The sequence below is a fragment of the Bacillus rossius genome, chromosome 1 (assembly GCF_032445375.1).
Source record: "Bacillus rossius redtenbacheri isolate Brsri chromosome 1, Brsri_v3, whole genome shotgun sequence".
Classification (NCBI taxonomy): Eukaryota; Metazoa; Arthropoda; class Insecta; order Phasmatodea; family Bacillidae; genus Bacillus; species Bacillus rossius.
The window spans coordinates 320400935-320416605 of NC_086330.1; the positions used below are offsets into that span (position 1 = coordinate 320400935).

A 15671-nucleotide genomic window follows, 5' to 3' on the forward strand; every position below is an offset into this window, starting at 1 on the left:
AAACTTTTGTCAAAAAATTTTTTGATAATATAAAGTATAAACCATTATTGCAAGGGTTCAAATAAAAAATTAAAAAATTACCAATCATGTACACTATCAAATCTTTTCTTATTGTTGTTTAACTTTATAAATATTGTCTAAAACTTTTGTTAAAATAAATTATCTAACGAACAATTACTGCAAAAGGAAATAGCAATGTTTGAAAGTAAAAAGAAATTCTTTTTTAATAGATATACTATTAGATCCTTCATAATTTATTGTAGAGATCCTATAATTCATCCAAAACTTTGGCTGAAAGAATTTTTGATGAAATGTTATATTACCGTAAAAACAAGGGTTGAAATTTAAAAAAAATTCAAAACTTTCTTAGTATCAAATTTGTTCAAATTTATTTTAAACCATATTAAATTGTCTTAAATCCTGGTGCAAATATAATTTTTTTACAACCATGTTATATGTAAAAAAAAAAAATAATATTTCCTTAGTTGGCATGATATAAAATTCGTTCTAAACTATTCAGTGCTCGATGCAGTGAGTTAAAAACATTTGTAATATTTTCTCTCCATGGAAAATGAGCAAATGTTTAATAGATCATTTCGCAATATTGGAGAACATAAATATATAAAGTTTTTGAAAAAAATTTCAGAAGATTATAGAAGTTTCCAAAATATTTCCAAAAGAAATAGGTGCTTCAAAATCCACCTATGCCTGTACGCTGTGCCAAAATGGATTTTTTTTATTTCTGTGAATGTGAAACTTTTATGTGAAGAAAGGATAGGTTGCGGTCATGTGCTTTGGAAGTGAAACTTCACAGAGAGAGGGATAGGAATTTGGTAGGGTACCACAGATATTTGAAACAAATGTACAAGCATGCAAGTGTACAAGCCAGTGTACAGGTATACAAATATATGAGTGTATGTGCAAGTATGGGATTATGCAGGGGCACAAGTATGTGAATGTGCTATAATGCAAACATGCCCTCAGCGCTCCTGCTGCCATGTGTTTTTATAAAAATTAAAATTTATGGCTAAAACATGAATTTGCCTTTAAAAAAGTTCACAATGGAAGTTCACATTGGAGGTTAACAACTATAACAAACATGGTAACAAAAAGCTGCAAAGGGTCTTAACAGTTTTCTGACTCTCTACTGTATTTGTTGTTCCTACTTTCCCTCTGACATCATGCACTTCTCTCCTGAGCATTATGCTTCTTTGATCTTGATTCACCCTACCGGTTGTAAAGAAGTTAAACTTGGCAAGTGCTTTGAGCCTAACATCATGGCAAGAAAAAACTGACATTATTTTTTAAATATTTCTGCGATAGTGAGTTAGGAATTGCAAAGAGATGGATGGCATGCTGTGATAGTTACTTTTTAACTTAAGAATTAGGATTTATATCGTTAAAATCAGTCACTACCATAAAATACTGTCCTTTAAAACTGTTTCCATGATGAAAACACTACACTTCACCAAATGTTTAGGGTGTCCCACAAAAATGGAACCCAGCTCAGCTTCCTTGCAAGAGTGTTATTAATTTGGTAACCATATCCTTAATTCTTGAGTTGGTTTTATCATGTGGTTCTTTTTAATTTTCAGGAAGATAATTGCAGCCATGAAGTTATTAACAGTGTTCAGAACGAATGTAGTCATGAAGATGGTACTGATGTTCGTGATTACTCTAGCCATGAAGATGATAGTGATGTTGATGAATATTCTAGTAATGGAAGTGTTATTATTCTCAGTTCCGATTCCTCCACAGCTCCTTGTGATATCACATTTCCCAAAATTAAAACAGAGGTAAGAAAAATATTTGAATTATAATTTTCTGTCAAGTACTACAAATGTGATAGAATTAAAATATTCAGCTCTAGTAATATTACATCTCTTGCTCAGTTTGTGTAAACTTAATACTTAGTTTCAAATGCCATGTAGATTATTTGATTTTTTTTAATGATATACTTTTTTTGTTTTAGATAACTTAATTTATTACCTATTTTTCATTTGTGGTTCAGCCACAAAGTTTGTTTCCAGACATTTACTAAACATTATTTATGAGCTGTAAAATGTCACAAAGGTGATAATAATTATGAAAACTTTTGTAGAATTTTATACTGATTTATTAACTTTAAGTTAATATCGGGTTACAAAAATTGCATGATAGATAGCTATCTATCTGATAAATGTGTAGGAATAGCCTTAAAAAATAGCAATTCAAAGAAAATGAAATATCAAACACTGCGTGTTAGACGGGCACCTCTCCTTGAAAGTAGGTTGAATTTTGTCTCAATTATTATATTGATCAGTTTAGTTTGCTATAATATATGTGAATTTATTATGTTATTGTACATTGTAACAATTTTAATGGTTGGTTTTTTAAATATGTTTTTGCAAATAGTAGCCTTCTTAATAATATTGATTTGTGTAATTAATAAATGGGGACAATATTTTAACGTAGTTTGCGATAAAAATGAAGTAACACCACAAAGCATGTCCCTACACCCAATAACACTATAATACTTGTTTATACACCATATAGAACCAAAAAGCAACTATTTTCATGAATATAATCAACCTTTTAACAAAGGTGAACCCCATTCATATAAATTTAAACTATATTTGTAATAAAAATGTTGCGGGTTGAACCCCCCTCTGGGAACATACAGTGTTCGATCAGCTTCCAATCTGTGATAAGATGGAAGAATAGGAAAACAAGGCCACAGAATGCCAATTATAATATTGGCAACAGAAATATGACTAAGTGTTTGTGTGTGTGTTTTGAGGACGGGGAGGGGGGTGAGCAGCTGGACTAAAAACTTTAAACATTTAAAAACTCAGAACAATTAATTTTTTGATTACATGAAAATTTAAGATTACAAAAATACATAAGTTTTTCTCAAAAGCCAAAGTGGCATATTAGGTGGTACACAGATTTGATTAAATTACAAAAATGAGTGATATTATATAGAAAATAACAATTGCAAAAAGATCCGTGTTAGTACAACAATACGTTAGAATGTAAAGAAGCGCAATCAGGCAAAACAACATTATTAGGTGCACAACTAACAAGTCAAATAGGAAATAAAGAAGTTTTGCAACATGTGCAAAATAGAAGAGTTAAGAAAAGTACTGAAATACGATGTTAGCACAAGTGGAACACAAAATCAGAGCTGTAATTAAGACTTGCCCTGCAAAGGGTGGGAGGATGTTCATCACTCTATTTTGGCAGATAGACCAATGAGACAGGAAAAAATTGTTAGATTGGACAGGCAGGACCATCGCTAAGGTGGGGCGACCGGGGCGATTGCTCTGGGTGTCGTAGCCAGTTAGGTGCCGTGGCTTGAAGAAAAAAACTATACTAACTTTCATTCGTATTTTATATAACTACATACAACGTTTCGTATTTATTTCAAGATTTTGATACTTTTTTATCCTGTTTTGAATGAAATAAGTGACAATTAGCTGTATTATTAAGAATCACAATGCAAAACTTATGGCATGCTTTGACGTTTGACTGCAAGAGCGATCAGCCTTTAATAATGGGAATGGAAACACGGAAGTTGCGGCTACTGTGTAGCCGCTCACGGAAAAACATGGCGCGTCGGCACCGAATGCTATGACTCACTCCCTCCCGTTCTTCTCACCCCTCCCTCCCTCATCCATCTACCACACCCAACATGCCAACACCTCTATTGTTTTTCTTTCAGTCTCAGCCAACCTTCCTCGCTTTCCAGGCCATGGTGTTCTTACTTCTTGAAATGTTTAATCTTCTGCTTTGTTTACATGCAATTTTTTTTATAATAAGTAAGCAAATAGTGTTTAGTATTATTTGACAGTGTTATTGTTTGGTCATGAGCAAGTAGCTATTAAATAGTAATTTTAATTTATTCTATAAAAACGTTAAAAAAGCTCTCAGGTGTCCAAAGACGAAAACTGCTGAAAGAAGGCGAAGCTGCACATGAAGCTTTATTGTCAAAAGTGCCAAAATTAATGACATTTTTTACACATCTAACTTCATCTCAGGAGCCTGAAAACAATTGCTCAGTTGAAGAAAAAAACATAAATGATTCTACATCTACTAATATTATAGAACTCACTCCTTTGTGTACTACAACTTTCAATCCGACAGAAACAATCTGTCACAGCAAATGAACAAATTTTAAATTATAACAATATAATAGCTGAAATACATGCAATCCTTACACTTGGCCTGAACATATTAGAAAAGAACAGCGGGATGACTAGTACTGAAAGCACCTGCCCCTTTCTCAAAAATAGATCATGAGTACCCAATCAACTCTCAAAAAATAAATTTTTCTAACAATTACCAATTCCGATGTACAGAAAATAGACAGAGAGTTACATGAAAATTGTTGCTTTATTCAATTAAAGGTGACTTAGCCTTTTGTTTTTGTTGTCACCTTTATGATCTAGCTTCAAAATCAAATTTTGGACTAAAATGTGGCTATAATGATTGGAAGCACATTGGTGACCGCCTTACAAAAAATTAAACCAGTTCTGATCATTTTAAGTGTATGGTAATGTGGGTTGAGGCCAATCTGCTTCTAAAGAGAAACAAATCTGTAAATAAAGAGCTGTTAGCTCAGATTTGTATAGAAGCAAAACGCTTGCAAGCTGTATTACAACGTATTGTGGAAATGACATTGTATTTTGCAGAAAATAGTATTGCTTTTTGTGGCAGCTCAACTAAGCCTTTCACTAAAAATAATAGGAATTTCATGGGGCTAGTACAACTTTTAGGTAAGTTTGACAGTGTAATGATGTAACATTTGAGAAGAATATCAGAGAATGAAGGCCATGTTCATATGTTAAGTGTCTCAATACAAATTGAGATTATTTCCCTATTAGCAAAGGAGGTCAAATAACCAATCATTGCCAAAGTTAAGAATGCAAAGTATTTTTCCGTGATTATGGATTGCACGTCTGACCTGAGCCATAAGGAACAGGTATCCTTGACAGTTCATCATGTGTACAAGAACAATACCACCAATGAAGTATCAGTAGAAGAAAGTTTTATCGGCTACAGCATTGCTGTTGACACCACTGGCAAAGCTCTCACTGATCTGCTAATGAAGGAATTGGTAGAAGGATATGGGTTTAACATGGATAATTGCAAAGGCCAAGGGTACGATAATGGAGCAAGTATGGTAGGAGTAAAGAAAGGTGTACAGACACGAGTTTTAAAAGAATTTCCAAGAACTATATTCACTCCTTGTGCCTGCCATAGCCTAAACTTGGTCATTTACGATGGCGCTAAGCCTTCAGTGAAATCTACACCACTTTTTTGGTGTATTCCAATGTGTTTACGCAGGTTTTGCAAGTTCTACTAAATGTTGGTGTATTATCAGTGAGGACATACAATGCCTGACATTGAAGCAAGTGTGTGAAACACGGTGGGAAGTGCACATTAACTCTGTGCGGGCTGTTCGCCAACAACATCGTGAAGTACGAGATGCTTTAATAAAGTTGTCAGAGAGAGTTCATGATGCCACAACTGCACCTGAAGCCCAGTCATTAGGTAATAATTTGGAGGATTTTTAATTTCTTGTTTGCTTAATAGCTTGGTATGAGATACTGTTCAGAGTAAATTTAGTGAGCAAAACGATTCAAGGAACTTTTTCAGTCATCAACATGGCACTGACTCAGTTTCGAAAATGTATCAACTTCTTAAAAATGTTCAAAGAAAGAGGGCTCACGAATGCAATCATAACAGCTAATTAATAGCTGAAGAAACAGACATTGAACCTGTTTTCAAAGAAAAGCTTCACAGCAAGAAGCATCTGTTTTCTTACGATGGATGTGATGCACCTCAAACTTCTCCAGAAGAAACTTTTGAAAGAGACTTTTTGTACGTTTAGTTTACGATACAATGGTTTCATTGAGAGAACGATTCAATAAACTTATAACCCATAAAAAACAATTGTACCGCCAACTAGTATTTTTTGGCACAATTTTAAATTTGAATTTTTTTTAAATTAAATAATGTCACCAGTCATTCCTTTGTTGCAAGGACTTAAACTTGTTCCTCCTCCTGTACACTCCCATTCAACTTTTGTCAGACCTGTCTCTCCAATTTTTCCCAGCCCTAGATCCGATTTTTGCCAGTCAGACTCAGTATCGTTTTATCCACGCCTTGGCACACGGACGTCTCCTGTAATTCGTCTCCGATCCGTGACGAGAACTGCTAGGCCCTGCAAGCTCTCAGAGCAGGCCAGTTCCGAGACCTCTCCTGACGCGAGCACTTCTTGACATGATCGCGAATCATCTTCGCCAAAGTCTAGTTCCGCCTCCGGGTCCTGTAGAGCCTCTTTCCCACTGTCATAAGCAGCCCCCACACACCCCCCACCTCTCCAAGTTTTCCTGGGAACTCTGCTCCGGGGCTTTGACCGGCCAGTTACCCCGGCCAGGGTCGGCCTCTCCCCAAGGCCACCACACTAGTCCCAAGTGTACATGCTTATGACACCTAGTGGTAGTTTTGCGAAGCACTTCCCCTGGGAGTTTGAATGCTCGTGGAACGCCTGCCCTCTTGCCTGCCCCGCTGTAACCAGTACCCAGTAGTTCCTTCCCAGGCCACCAGGGTGCTGTCCTAGTCGGTCCTATAAGCTACATGCTTCCAGTGGCTGCCTCGCGCGAGTCGACCTCTACTCAGTTCAGCGACACCTCAGTAGGTCGCGCTGACATCGGGCAATACCACCAACTTCGAGATATCGAAGTCTGCCTTTCCCGACAAGCACCGCGGTAATCTTCGGAACCTTTCGGTCCGAAAGCCGAAGGCTTCCCCCCTTTCTTTCTTTCTTTAACGTCACCTTTTAATTACGAGTCGCTGCCGCCCCAAACTTACTGCGCGACGCAATTCGGGACTGACTGCATCGAATCTACATCATCGGGACGCCTCTCCGTTTTTCTTTTAAAATGTGATCAGACTAGACAAGGGATAATTCCCACCACGGTAGTGTTTAGGCGTTAGTCAGTCCGTGTAGATCAAGCCCGTAAAAGTAGTCATGTATAAGTCATCATAGATAATTATTAATTTTTTCAAAAATCATGAATTGTACGCGGCAGTTTTGTGTGCTCAACCATCTGGCAGATCCTGGAAGACATCACCCTGTTTAGTGAGTTTTTACCACTATCACTCCCCGACCACCATCGTGACTAGAAGGCATTTTCTGCCTATCCCACCAACTGTCTGTGAATCAGTCCTAAACATATTTGTTTCGGTTCTGTTCACAGACAGGGTCCAAGTACTGGACCAGGGACCAAGTACCAGGGTACAAGCACTGGGCCCTTTCCAGGGACCTGATCAGTCTCCACGGGCCGAATTTCTAAGGCCCCCTGACATCCCGTCAGCTGTTCCACTTCGCCTAGCAATCTTCAAACCGCCAGCCTTTCAGTTTTTTTAAAACCTTTTCGAACTAGCATCCAAACACAAAGTTTCTCAGATCAGAAATCCAGAAGCTTCATAAGACTCTTTAACATGTTTATTGCCACGAACTTTATTTAAATTGTATTAAATATATATAATTGTCTAATACGGGCTGGCCCATTCTTTTATTAATGTGATCTTAAATCCATGTTGTATTTGTTTTCTGTTTATCAACTTACATTATATATCTATATTATATATGGAGAATAACCAAAAGTAAAATAAAAACAGAGAAACTAACATCTGGACGAAATCATTATTTTACCCTCTGAAACCAAAAGATCCACGAGTTACCCTCAGTCATCAGGAGAGAGTGATGAGGCGTGACACAATGGGGAAGAAGAACTCACAGTCAACCCCAATTTATGTATTGAAGCTTTTAAAAGACAGTAACCAGAAGGACTTGTTGACATATCTTTGGATCAGCCTTAGAATATTACTAACGATTCCAGTGAATGTTGCTAGTGCTGAACGAAGCTACATGAAACTTAAGCTCATCAAAACATACTTGAGTTCAACGATGACACAGAAACACTTGAACAGATTGGCCATTCTTTCCATAGAAAATGAGGAAGCAAAAAAAATGGATTTTAAAAGTGTGTTGTCTGCTTTTGCAAATGCTACAGCTAGGAATATACCTTTAGCAGATAATGTTTCTTTTAAATTTTGTTTACAATGTATTTTTTATTAATAAATTTGAAAGCAAATAAGCAAGATAGGCTAGTATAAGTATTTTGTTTTGAACACACTGTAATTTTGATAAAATATTAAAACATAATAAAGATATATTACTTGGTATTATTAGTGTTTTTATACCCGTCTAATTTTATATGTTATTTTTGCAAACATAATTTACCCAACACTATAGGAATACAGGTCCCCAATTTAATTTAATTTAATTGCAACTCTGATAATGAATCACCAATCCTTAAAATGTGTCCTGATGGTCATATAGATTTAAAGTATGACATTTTTTGTTTCCAACAAAACTGTTTTTCCAAGCAAGGTTGGAAGGGGTCGCCTGTTGAAATCTCGCCCGGGCGCCTTCATCCCTCGTGATGGCACAGGGAACAGGGGAAACAGGGTAAGCTCAGGGAAATTGGCTGTTGTAAGGGGGTGGGGACCTTGATTTCCAATGTTTGTCATGTGAAGGGAAGAAATACCAAAACTACCAACCCCTTGTTTACAATTTTGCAAAATTCCATCCCTAAAAGGTGTAAAAGGGGTAAGTTGGTATTAAGAACAAAAATGCATACTTCTAAATCTACGAGGACTAGAGATAAGAAACTAAGAGCAAACGAGACATAGAATGAGCTTTGTATTTTTCCCCCAAAATTCAACTGTTTTATAAGCAAAGTAAACTAAAACTTCTTTTTTTTTACCATTTTGCAATATTTCACCCCTAAGGGGTGTAAAAAGTGCTAGGTTTGGTTTTAAGAACAAAATTGCACACTTCTTCAGAATCTTTTTAAACTAGAGGTAAGAAACTTAAGACCGAACTACTTGCGTATTAAGTTTCATTGTGTATTTTTTTCTTTTCATTTCTTGAAATTCAAATACTGTTTAGGTTACCCTAAAAAAAGTAACTGTTTGTAGCTCCCCCTTCTTTGAATTTTGATCTCAAATGGGTGCAAATAGGATAAGTTAGATTTTATAGCATTACATAAATCATATCTCCAAAATAAATCAAGCGGGAGGTAGGAACGTGAGCACAAAAAATTTACATGCATTTTGGATTGCTTTTAAAATTTTTAAAAATTCAACTAAAAAGAGGGTGAAAAAGGGTATAGGTAAAGTTTTACATTAAAAAATCATATCTACGAAGCAATTCAAGCAGAAGGTAAGTTAGTTTTTATATTAACAAATTATATTTCCAAGCAATTGATTAGGCAGTAAAAAGTGATTTAGAATAATCTTCATAATGAATTGTGTATCAAGTTGGTAAAAAAGTTTTTGCATTTCAAATGCAAAGAGGGTGAAAAGGGGTAATTTGGATTTATAAAAATAGATTAATCAAACAGGTGATAAAAAGTGAGAAATAATAATCATATAATAATTTTCAGAGCATGTTTTTATAATTTTTGGACATTTTATGGCAAAGGGGGTGAAAAGGCAGTCAGTTTGTTTTATTTTAATAATCATATCAACCACTTCAATGAAGCAGGGGGTTGAATATTTGGGATTTTGATTCATTTATACTAAGTGTAACTACTAATCTACTAACACACATTTTGACAACTTTTATCATACATTTCCAATACAGATATTATTGTTCCAAAATAATATCTTAAAACAATTTAGGTATCTTTAATGAGGTGAAACAAGGGGAAGTTTAATTTTATTACTCTTGCATATTACCAAATTAAGTGAAAGTTAAAATGTAAGAAATTAAATCATCTAAATTAAAATTGAAAAGGTGCATGTTTCACACATTTTGTAGCTACCTCTTAAAATAAAAAGAAGGTAAGTGTGATTTCATCAAGGTTGGATATATCTCTGAAAACAGTAAAATGAGAGTTATAAAATCTGCACACTTAATCAATATTAAAAATTAAACAAGGTTACTCATTAACATCATTCAAGATTTTAACCATATATGGTTTTGTTATGAATTAAATATTGTATACACCTGATGCTCTATTTTGTCTTTTTATTTAGTAAAAACATTTGTAATAATTCACAAACTTTGTAACATTGGTGCATTATCAGCAATATTCTGAAATGGTCACAAGCAAAGCCATGAGTTATTAGTTACTCTTTGCATATTTGATTCAATTAATATAACTTACTAGCTAAACCCGGCCACGCTTTGCTGTGGCACAGTTTAATATTAATTCATTGTTTAATTTAATATTTTACTGTGCATGGCTGTGGAATGTAATAGAAGAAATAAAAATGTGTTTAGCTTAAATATTTTTATTGTAAAGCTAATGGAAGGACTACATTCCTTGTTTTCCCATTTTTTGCATAAACACATAGATCAGATGGTTTACCGACTCTGGAGCACCCGACATATAACTGTCCATGAGAGAAGCATTCATTTTCTAAATTCAAACCGCACACTTGCAAAGATTGTCCTTGTGCTTTATTGATGGTCATAGCGAACGCAAGGCGTATTGGAAATTGAAGTCGTTTGAACTCGAACGCCATATCTGTCGGAATAAGTGGCATTCGTGGAAGTAATACGTCTTCACCTTTATGAAGTCCAATCAAAATTGTTGCTTCAATAAGATTATCCATTAATTTTTTAACTACTAATCGTGTACCATTACATAATTTAGGCTGACAGATATTTCGAAGCAATATAATTGGCACACCAATTTTCAAATTCAAAATATGTGGTGGTAATCCTGGAACATCGAGTGAATTGAGAAATTCCGTTGGAAAGTTCACTGCTTCATTTTGGTGCACTACTGAATCAATAGATTTGTATGTCATTGTTTCACCTTCGATTCTGTTTATAATACTATTGTTAAATTATTTCCAAGATAAAAAAACTATATGAATACAAAATTCTGAAAATAGTGTTTCATTAAATCACAATTTTTTTATAAAACATAAGTTAACTCACTTTACAGATGAAATCCAACCAATTCCATTCTTTAATTAAACATTTATAAATGATACCATACACATAAACTGGTCACAGTGACACATTTTGTGCTTAATCAATATTTGGCTTATTAGAAAACAAAACAAAAGTGTTAAAAGATTATTGTTGGAAAAATCAACAAACACATTTTGCTATGACAACAGGGTTGATATGACAACCGGTTTGATATATCAACAATTATCATAACGTACGTGATTATAACAAATTATAATAGCAATATATAAGATATAAGCTATAAGATAAGAATTATTTAATTTTCAAATGTATTGTACGAAATGTATTTTTTAATTTAAACGTATTTTTATCAATAGAGTCGAAAGAATATACTTTCAAATTAAATAAAGTTTTTTATTCTTTCTTGAAATATATATATATATATATACATATTTGTGTAAATTATAGTCGTCAAGGCACAATGGTCGAGTAGCCTGATGTGCTTGAACTTCGACAATATGGTACAGCATCGTCGAGCGTGGTCACAACTAAGTTGGGTGACCATGATATTTAGTTATAGAAACTTTTTTTTCCGACTTTTCCGGTGGATTTTCCCAAACTTTTATTTCATATAAACACTCTTCTGTTAAGATGCAATGTTCTGTAAAAATTTCAATCCAAACCATCGTATACTTTCCGAGTTTTGCGGCCAAATACATACGGAAGCTAAATTTTTATATATATAGATTTAAGATAACTTTTTTATTTATAGCAAAACATACAAACCAAATGTATACAGAAAAATGATTTCACTTTTTTCATGATCTTGCATCTTTTATTAACTCAGATTTATATTTTTGGTGTTAGTAATTTTTTAAACATACATTGCGTGGTAATTCCTGTCTATTGTTGCGAGTAAATCTGTTCTTTCTTTACTTATTACTATTTTTTGTATTTTTAAAAATTCATCATTAATCACTGTCAATAGCACATTATTTTGTTGAAGTAAGTACAAACATTTCAATGTTGTATTTGTTGAAAAATATGTTAAATAAATAAATAGAATTGTCTAAAATTAAAAATATAACTTTGAAATCTCCTGTTTTAAAAAAATGAAATATGCCTGAAAATAAATACAAAAAATTTATCTGCAGTAATTAATTTAAGGAAGTATAGTTTAAATTATATGTTTTAACCAGCAATACAAAATATAATGAATTGCTTGAGTTATTACAATCAAATGTGTTTTAAGTTCTGTATAAATGAATATTTCAGAAAGATGTGCCCAAATTCATATTTGTTAGTCTTGACTTAAAAATAGGGAGATTGAGATATGCCACCTAGGGCCCATGTAAAATAACAAATAATAAAATAACGGCAGTGTGTGTACAGGTCGAGGAAGTATAAGGAACGTTAAGAACAAAAAATAAGGAAACTGGAGGATTGGTCACAAAAGTCATGAAAAATGTCTTGAAATAGTTGAGGGGCAGCGTGCGTGCCAATCCTCAAGTAGTAAGCTGTGCTTGTGAACTTTTCATTATTGCCCGCACTGGGCCGCCCACGGATGGAACACTCAAAATTTCTACAAAACTTCCTACGTAATTAATTCAGCAACCATGGGACTTGCGCAGGCCCTCTACCCATGCTTAAATTCAGACACTCATCTTCTCTGACTGTAACAACATATCGCCACCCGCGGAGCTTCACACCGCATTGCCATTGTTCAATTACATCTGCATACCGATTACAGTCATAACCGTAATAGTCATGTTCTACAAGTACGCAGAGCTGTGCTCTGGCATCAAAACGCAATGGGCTGAATGCTGTAGTAGCAACATGTAAAGGGTACTTGCGTGTAATAAAACAACACAGTTTTGCAGTTTCCCTGTTTCATTGAATCAGTGCGGTCTCCAGCCACCTGTTCAGGTACCCACCTTGATATCTCTCCGTGCTTAATCAATCATTTTCACCATGAAACAGCCCATATGACGACATCCTATTGTCATGGAATTGAAAAGCACAAAATTTTAGCTTTGGATTTCATAACTACAAGTACAGTAAACTCCCTATTATCCGTGGGCGGATGATCCGCGGTGCGGATTATCCGCCCATGCTACGAAAAAATACAGCACATATTTAAATCTGTATTTTATTACAAGTGAGCAAATTTGAACTCTACTGACGAGTGTATTGTGTGCAGTATACAGTAAAACGCCATAGGCCTTCTTGGAACTCACTTAGTAAGCTGGCATGCGTTGCTATTTTTGTCTCTGTCGCACTTTGTTTCTAGTTGTACGGTTGAACACTTTTATGTTTACATTACTGAAATGTATTGTATGTTAATTACTCAGTAAAATACTAAAATTTTAGCATAATTTAAAAATTTGTACTTTAATTGTAACTTTTACTGTACATAAATGTTTAGATTTTTAAGTTGAAGTTAATATTTCCATTTTTGTTTCCCATTTTCGGCTCTCTTGCGGATTATCCGCGATTTTCACTATCCGCAGTGGCCCTGCCACTTAATTTCGCGGATAATCGGGAGTGGACTGTACATGGAAACAAACCAGATTTTGTACTAATATTATTTTGGTATATTTTATACAGAATCTAAAAAAAAGTTAATTATTTTCTCAGCAAACAGGGTGTCTACTGACCCTGGAAAACCTGGAAAAATCAGGGAATATTGTAATCAGGGAAAAATCAGGGAATTTTTGTTTGATAGGTTGTAGTTGGCAATTTTTTTTTTTTTTTTTTGTTTATTGATCAGGTTGCATTAACGTAGCATCAAGTGTATCCCCTCCCATTTTTATTTTTGAATGGCTAATAATGAACAGTTCGCACGTCCATTTTCGGATTCGGAAGTGGCGTCAAATCACATGATACAAACTGGTTCAAGCTGGTCTGTTATCCTGCTGACGTACGTGCTGCAGCATGTGCTTCCCACATTCGGATTATACGGGCAGGTGCATTTAATTTTAAGTATCTATGGATGCTCCCATCGTAAACTGGGCATTTTTGTTAGCTTTGAAAATACGTATCACAGACACTTTTGGTGAAGATTCACCATAATTGTAGAAATTGGTAGCTGTGGGCTTCATAGGGTCCATGGTGCTTTCAAAACTGGAATTTCTGCTACACAATGGGACATTGTTAGTTTTTTGAGGCACAGTTACTTTTTGTTTAATCATGTACCTGCATGGAGGGCAGATTACATTAGAAAAACTGGATCAGAGCTTTTTCCCAAGAAATTTTGTGCAATCAGATGGAATACTGCAGTTGCTGAGCATGCCATGAAAACATTACCCCACCCAAAGAAATTTGTTAGTGAAGTTTCTATTTCATCTGTCTCTTTCAATGTAGTGAAAAGTGCTCTTGAAGATAGCCTTCTAGAAGTAAAATTGACATTCTTCCACTCTTTAGCATAAGAGCTGGAATTGTTTCTTACAATGTTCCAAAGTGAAGCACCCATGGCACTTTTTCTCTATGATTCACTGGTAGACATTTTATTAACTTTGGCAGGAAAGTTTGTGAAACCAGAGGTACTGAAGAGCTTTAGGGACAAACGCAATGTATCTCGATTGGATGTAGATAAACAGGAAAATATATTGACTGCTAACAATATCAAGTTGTGTTATGCAGTACGCCATGCCATCAAGAAAGAGAAAGTACCAGAAAAGTCTGTCCTGTTACTGAAAAATGATGTTAGGACTTGTCCAAAGGTTATGGTAAAAAAGCTTCAAGACAAAATTCCCCTGAAGTACAAACATACCAAGGGAATTTCCTGCTTATGTCCGTCTGTGGCTTTAAATTCGGGTGTGAGGAAACAGCGTGTGAAGTACAGTTTATAATGTTGTCTTCGAAACAGGTGGCTATCAGGACAAGAAGCTGATAACATTGAGTGATCATATCAGTTGGATGTTCCTTGCAAGATTCTGAAGCACTATGGATGCTCATTCTTAAGGCACATACAGTAGCTGCTAAAACAGGCCTTCTAAAGTTTGTGAGGATGATGTTGGTACTTTCCATGGAAATACATCATTGGAAAGAGGATTTTCAGTGACTTCTAATCTACTGACTGAAAACTTGCAGGAAGAAACACTGATTGCACAAAGACAAGTGTACGACTTTGTTCAACGTTCTGGAGGTGTAGAGCATGTTGATATCACATGTTGATATCAACAAGTCCATGTTACAGTATGTAAGAAATGCTAGTTGTAGGCGTAAGGAAGCCCTGCAAACAAAACAAAAAGAAAAGATAGCTGCAGATAAGAAGAAGGCAGAAAAAAGAAGAGTTGAAGAGGAGATCAAGGCATTGCAGTTGAAGAAGGCTCGAGTGTTGGATTTGGCTCGTTCTGAAGCAAGTGCAATAGATACAAAAGTTGAGTCACTGCAAAATTGACGGGAGCTTCCTTTTACTAATGTTTTTTGCAAAAGTAATTGTGTGAAATATTTGTAGCAGCATGTTTTATTTGCTATCAATTGAGTCACTTTGGCCCTGTCTGAAAGAAGGTAATTTTTTTACTAATTTAAGTAAGTTAAAAGACTTTGAAACCCGTCAATGTATTGTTATGCAGTTTTTTCAGTTTCGTGGAATGTCGTAATTGTGTTAAAGAAAACCTGGAAATATTCAGTTTTAGACCTGGAAAACCTGGAAAAATCAGGGAATTTCATTTACTAGATT

The 15671-nt window shown here is 34.9% G+C and overlaps 1 protein-coding gene across 4 annotated transcripts in view; it reads left to right on the forward strand.

Annotated features, from left to right (window-relative positions):
- The window catches only part of LOC134527964 (gastrula zinc finger protein XlCGF57.1-like), a 192284-nt gene that overhangs the window by 26651 nt on the left and 149962 nt on the right, over positions 1–15671 (forward strand). For all 4 annotated transcript variants that reach the window (XM_063361071.1, XM_063361069.1, XM_063361070.1 and 1 more), the window contains exon 3: positions 1596–1796. In XM_063361071.1, the coding sequence (XP_063217141.1) occupies positions 1596–1796 (201 nt within the window). The remainder of the gene's footprint in view (positions 1–1595; positions 1797–15671) is intronic.